This window comes from Arachis hypogaea, chromosome 7 (assembly GCF_003086295.3).
Source record: "Arachis hypogaea cultivar Tifrunner chromosome 7, arahy.Tifrunner.gnm2.J5K5, whole genome shotgun sequence".
Taxonomy (NCBI): Eukaryota; Viridiplantae; Streptophyta; class Magnoliopsida; order Fabales; family Fabaceae; genus Arachis; species Arachis hypogaea.
The window spans coordinates 39,381,275-39,388,250 of NC_092042.1; the positions used below are offsets into that span (position 1 = coordinate 39,381,275).

The window sequence follows — 6,976 nt, forward strand, 5'->3', positions numbered from 1 at the left end:
AGTTTGTTTATTAATATAAACTACACTTTATAAGTAATTTCTATAATATTTAAAACTATATTTTTTAAATAATATCACAATTGTGTATTTTTTTATATAAAAGGGCAACAAGACAAAAAACGTAACCTATTTTATAAATAAATTATATTTTTTAAATATAGCTTAAAAAAAGTATGACTGAATAAATATTTTTTTTTACAGTAAATAAAATAATGTCTTAAGTTAAATTACTTATAATATAGGAAAAATTTAGGGGTCTGCAGTTTTAATTTATTGAATTTTGGCCAGTATGTAACTAAGAGAAAAAGGTGAACTATTAGATGAAATTTCACACCAATCTCACACCATCAAATTATCATTGATGGCTAGTTGATGACTAACAATCACAAAAATTACTAGCCCCTAATATTACTCTATAATATAATTTTGAAAAAGACTAAGAAGTCAATGTTTTTAGTAAACGAAAAATGAAATATTAACTAGTATTGAGTTAAAGACAAAATTATATATAATTTATATAGTCATCTAAAATTTGTGTATATTGTCTGATATTTTAATATTTTTTATATTGTTTTGTACAAATAAAAAACGCAGAATGTTTGTCCATCATCATGCATCTATGCTTTTGTTAATAGATTATTATTCCTTTGCATTTGAGGCTGATTAAGCTGTTAGCAACTTCTTTCTACGAGAGCCAATCAAAATTTAATTAATTATTAAAAGAGAAAAACCTTTATATATTTCTCCTTAGCAAAAATCTTATAAATATTTATCACACGGTCATACATTCCCTACTTTCCTACACCATCCAACTTCCCCTTTTCAACCCCCCCCCCTTTTCTCTCTCTTCCCCCTTCCCAAAAAACAAATTAAAAAAAGAAAAAGAAAAAGAAAGATGAACATGAACTCCCAAGCTTGTTCATCATTTACCATCTTCAACTTTCTATGCCCATGTATTATTCTTGTCTTCATGTTCCCAACCATGGGTTCATGTAGCTGCACATGTGATCACACAACACAAGAAATCAAACCCAAGGACGGTTCAAATCCAATAGAAGTCATTCTTCACTATAAAATCATGTCCATAGCTTCCGTTCTGGTGGCGGGCGCACTAGGCGTAAGCCTACCATTGGTGAGCAAGAGAATCCCAGCACTTAACCCTCAGAACGACATCTTCTTCATGATTAAGGCGTTCGCGGCCGGCGTCATTCTCTCCACCGGCTTCATCCATATTCTACCGGACGCCTTTGAGAGCTTGAATTCGCCATGCCTTACGCAGCTTGATCCCATGTGGGGGAACTTCCCTTTTGCTGCTTTTGTTGCCATGTTAGCTTCCATTGGAACTTTGATGGTGGATTCTTTTGCCAGTGGCTATTATCATAGGCAACACTTTAATATTTCAAAGCAGGTTCCTACTGCTGATGATGAAGAAATGGGTGATCATGGTCATGGTCATGATGCTCATGTTGGTCATATACATGTTCATACACATGCCACACATGGTCATGCTCATGGTTCAGCTAATTCTTCCCAGGGTTTGGTAACATCAGAACTAATTAGGAAGAGAATCATATCGCAAGTAAGATTTTTTTTTCTCCCTATTATCGAGAAATGAAACTATTTTCTGTTTGTTACCCGTAGTGATTTAGAATCCTAGTGATCTTCACTGTTGTTAATTCAGAAGTAATTTACTAAGTTGTACATGGAAAAAATCGATTATCAAATTAATTAGTTTAGGAGGGGTATTTTGATTAAAATTTAGTCGATATTTAATTAATTAAAAAAAATAAATAATTGCACACCATTTTAAATAAAATCTCATATAATTAAAAATATTAATAATAATTAATTAATAACTATAAATTATAAAATTTATTGATCCTTAATATTTTTTTTAATTATTTATATGTAATATATATTAAAATATAAACTATGTTTTAAAATATGTAAAACATCGATCACTTGTTATTATATATAAGAATCTTGTTAGAGGCATACTAATATCAGTTATTAAAAGAGCATATATATTAAAATATAAATTATACATTAAAAAAATTTAATGTACACATAATAATTAATTTTTAGTGCATACACAATACTTTTATTATTAATTATTATATTAATAAGCGCCAAATATATTTAGTGCTTGTTTGGATGTCGTTATCTTGATAAATTTTTTTTTCAATAAAAAAGATTTTTTTTTAGCATGTTTGACAAATTTTCAGTAATAAAAATAAAAGTACTAAAAAAAACATCTTTCTAAAATGTTGTAATTTATATTTTTTTAAAAGATCTTTTTTTTTAAAAAAAGATGTTTTTCGTATAATAAATAAACAAAAAAGTATATTTATATTGTTAAATCCAAATATAATTAATAGATAAAAGATCTTTTTACATGAGATATCCAAACATAAAATTACTTTTATTTTTTCATAAAATCTTTTAAAGAAAAATAACTCAAAAAAAAATCTTTTTTTTACAAGTTCATCCAAACAAGATTTTATTAATGGACCATTCCATTTTAGTAATAACGAATTTTATTTCTATAAATACATATATAAATAAAAGTATTTTTTAGAAAAAAATAAAGACAAAAATTATACACTAAATTAAAGTGACTTTAGTGGGCTATTTTTTTTAAATATTGTAATAAAGTATGTGATGTGCCTCTACATTTTAGTGTAGATGAATTTTACATTGCTATAAGACTTTTTACTTTTTAAAAACTACAAATCATCACCTTATGTAAAAATATTTTTTTAATTATTTTAATACAACAAATATTTTGATTAAAAAAATATTAAAAATTTTCATCCACAATGGTAGTGTCTTTTTTATTTTGTACTTTTTTTAAATCCGAAAATAAAAAACGTTAATGACGTTTTGGTTATTTTCAATTTTTTTTAATTAAGAAAATTGAAAACAATGGAGCAGGAATCATCAAAGGATATAATTAAATACTTGTAGAAATTTTATAGATCTGTAAGTTTTTAATTTGATTTGAAATAAAATTATAAATGATAAAAATAAATAAATTTATTGAACTATATAATTTTATTAATACTTATTCTCTTTAATTATTTTATCTATTTATTCTTGAGAAAATTAGGAAAAATAAAAATCGCTAAAAAAATAAAATATGCCAAAATTATTAATAAGGGTCATAATGAATTTTATTTAAAAGGAATACACTGTTATTAGGTCATTCATAGTTTGATGATTCCTTTTCCATCATTTTTAATTTTTTTTAATTAAAAAAATTAAAACAACCAAATTTCATTGACGTTTTATATTTTTAAATTAAAAAAAAATTAAATATTTTTTAATAAAATGTTAGGACCATTTTGTATTTAAATAATTAAAAAATATCTTTTACATACAAAATGTAGGTGATATTTTGTATTTTTTAAAGAATAAAAAATCTCATAGTAGTGCAAAATTCGGCTAAAATTTTTATATATGAATAATTTTAATGTGAAATACAAAAAATATTTGATTATTTTAGTATTTTATACGGTTGTGGTGGTAGCACAAAACGTTGTTGATGTTTAACAATAAAAAAATTTTTTTAATCATAAAAGAACAAAACGTTACTGATGTTTTATAATAAAAAATATTATTTTAATTATTAAAATACAAAACGTCATTGTTATTTTGTTAAAAAATATTATTTTAATTGAATAAACACAAAACGTGATTGACAATTTGTAAATGACCATAGTAATATTTAATACACAATTTAGTTCATCATAAAGAATTTCACTTATAATAATACAATATTAAAAAAAAATTCGTAAAACTCATCTATACTAAAATATAAAAACACATCACAAAATTTGTTACAATATAATTAAAAAAAATCAGTTCATGCATTACGGCATTCGTTAGACTCTGACTTTTGGTTTCAACATACACATTCAATAAAACAAATCAAAAAATTGTTTCTTAACAACTAACAAGCATTTTAAAAGTAATTATATTTCACTGCTTTTTTATTATTGAATTATTCGGTGATAACTTTTTCAAAAATAACTTAAATTATGTATTATATTGTTGTGGGTTTTTAACTTTTTATAGATAACGTTTTGTCGTTTTATAATTAAAAAAATATTTTATTACAAAAATACAATATTAATTTATATTATTATTACTACTATAATAATATGAAATATTAAAATAATTAAATATTTTTGTGTTTTACATTTAAATAACTGATATGTTAAAAATTAACCCTAATGGGGACCCCATGTTTTTGTTATTTTTTTAAATCAATTATAATTAATTATTGACTTTGGGGGCTTGTGGACTTTGGCTTGGTGTTTTGTGGGTGTTTCAGGTGTTGGAGATAGGAATAGTGGTCCACTCAGTAATAATTGGAATATCTTTGGGAACTGCAAATAGCATTGATAGCATTAAGCCTCTCTTGGTTGCCTTGTCTTTTCATCAATTCTTTGAGGGCATGGGCCTTGGTGGTTGCATATCTCAGGTATTCAAATTTAGTAGTAACTTATGACCAAAAAACAAATATTTAGTAGTAACTGCTATTTTATTTTTTAATTGGTACCGTAAATGTGTTACACTATTACTTACCTCATAATAAATTTCACATACTTCTCATATGATTGAATTATCATATTTTTAATATCTGCAATTTGTATATTTTTCTTCCATTTAAAATAAATAAAGATAGTAAAACTCCAAATTATTTGTAAAAGAGAAACATGAGTTGAATATAGAATTTCAAACTCAAATAAATTAAAACATATAAAAGGGTGATAACTGAACTCTGGATTCAAACTCAACAATTCGGTCTTTTACCTGAATTGTTATGTTGATGTCATGAGATCATATACTGCGTTAAGACTTAAGAATATAATAAGAAAAAATGTGAAATTATGTATTGTTTCTTCTTTTGATATTGGAAAATTTGCAAGTGAAAGAAAATGGTTAGTTCGGTGTGATTTCCAATGCACAATTTGGAAAATTGGAGAAATAGCTTACGAAATGTTGCTATGATGACAACATCGTCATTTTTTTTATATAGTACTAGTAATGGAGTGAAATAATGAATCTCACTTTTTAGGCTCACCAAAGTAGCTAGAAAAAGACAAAAACCAATCAGTTATTGTACAGTGAATGACCTTTTGATTATATACATTATTATATACTATCTCAAATATATTTTAAACCAGGATTTAGCTAAGAAACTGAAGTTTTCGATGCATTTAGTCTTTTTTTTTTGTAAAAATCAAATTTATTTTAGTCTTCTTTATAAAAAACACTGAATTTTATTTCTATTATAAATAAATAAAGAAAAAATTTAGGAGGACAGCACTTTTATTTAGATAAAATTAAAAAATATAGATAAAATTAGAGTCACATTTTCACACTTCGTATTTTTAAATTAAAAAGTATTATAAATAATAAAAAAATATAATCTTAATTCTAGTTGTATATACCTTTTAAGGATTATCAAAGTTTTATAGTTATTATAACTTCCATAATCATAACAATTATAGAATCGCCACCACCTAAGTATTTATGCTTAGAAACTTTTAATATTACCTTGATGATAAATAACCAAGTTATTTTGATAACCTAGTTTAGTTAAATTAGTCTAATAGTTTGATGATTGATAACAAAAAAAAATTTGTTAAAGAAAAAGGACGAGAAGAAAAAAAAAAAAAGATGTAAGAAGAAAAAAGGCTTAGTTAGATTTAGTTACTAAAATAATTTGTTCATTTAACATTTTTCTTAAAACTATTTTCCTGATTTTTGAAATTAATACCTTGAGATACAAAAGGTTACTTGTTTTGGTTTAGAAGTTAACAAGGAACATAATTAGAAGAATGTGATTTAGAAGATAAATGATACTATATCTCTAAAGTGAGATACACTTTGTCAATTTTCTTAAAGAAAACAACATTATGTACCTGTTTTCTATGTGCTTAATTATGATGATCGCTAAATAGAGAATATGTTAATATTTATTTTGTTCAGGCAAAGTTTGAGTCTAGGTCAACAGCAATTATGGCAACCTTTTTCTCCCTAACAACGCCGATTGGAATAGCGATTGGGATAGGGATATCAAGTGTGTACAAAGAGAATAGCCCAACTTCTCTAATTGTTGAAGGGGTCTTCAATTCAGCTTCTGCTGGAATTCTCATTTACATGGCATTGGTTGATCTTCTAGCAGCAGATTTTATGAGTCCAAAGCTGCAAAATAATTTGAAGCTCCAATTAGGAGCGAATATCTCACTTCTGTTAGGCGCCGGTTGCATGTCACTACTGGCCAAATGGGCCTAATTAACTTTTGGATGTTCTTTTCAGATTCCATTAGCAGCAATTAATATATGGAGGCTTTTAATTAAGTGCTTTTGCATAATTTTGTGCCCTATAATTTCATATAGAATTCATTCTAGGGCTTCTTCTTAAGATGTTAGTTTAATAATTCTTTTAATTTAATTGTTAAATAAGTAATGTACTCAGAATTTTTAATTATTTATGTTAGAAAATCCTTCGCATTGAAAAAATTTATCCAAATTCATTTAATTTGCCACCATAATTGAGCATGTAACATGTCAGAGTTAATACTCAATTTGTCTCCTGAAATTTAAAAATCGAATTCAATTTGACCTTTACAATTTCAATAGACTTAAATTGAACCCCAAAATTTACAATCGTAACTCACATTAACTCTTGAGCTAATCTCCGTTAACAACGTGTAGATTTTGTACATTAATCTGTTACGATTTAGATTCCTTCCCTAACTTCCATATGATCAAGATTTATTAGATCTCCAAAAGCTTGATTGTTACTCCCAGAGCCATAAAATTTTCAAATTGAACTTGTTATTGTCATTTTCATGAGGATGTTGGGAGCTAATTAAGTTTTTAGGAGGTCTAGTAGGTCTTAGTCATATGAAATTTAGGCGATGGATCCAAATCTTGATAAGTTAACGTGCGAAATCAACACG

At 25.6% G+C, this 6,976-nt stretch overlaps 1 protein-coding gene across 1 annotated transcript; it reads left to right on the forward strand.

The window, feature by feature from the left end:
• Positions 1 to 782: 782 nt before the first annotated feature.
• Positions 783 to 6,371, forward strand: LOC112702954 (zinc transporter 1). Its single transcript, XM_025754203.3, has 3 exons — positions 783 to 1,579; positions 4,337 to 4,486; positions 6,001 to 6,371. The coding sequence occupies exons 1-3, from the start codon at positions 896 to 898 to the stop codon at positions 6,304 to 6,306; spliced, it is 1,140 nt and encodes a 379-aa protein (XP_025609988.1). The 5' UTR covers positions 783 to 895; the 3' UTR covers positions 6,307 to 6,371.
• The last annotated feature ends 605 nt before the right edge of the window (positions 6,372 to 6,976 follow it).

Bases quoted from the DNA above. Each gene is read 5' to 3' on its own strand.
- LOC112702954 (XM_025754203.3), top strand. From the start codon at position 896: ATGAACATGAACTCCCAAGCTTGTTCATCATTTACCATCTTCAACTTT. The intron at 1,580-4,336 runs GTAAGATTTTTT...TGGGTGTTTCAG, and splicing joins GGAAGAGAATCATATCGCAA to GTGTTGGAGATAGGAATAGT. The intron at 4,487-6,000 runs GTATTCAAATTT...TATTTTGTTCAG, and splicing joins TTGGTGGTTGCATATCTCAG to GCAAAGTTTGAGTCTAGGTC.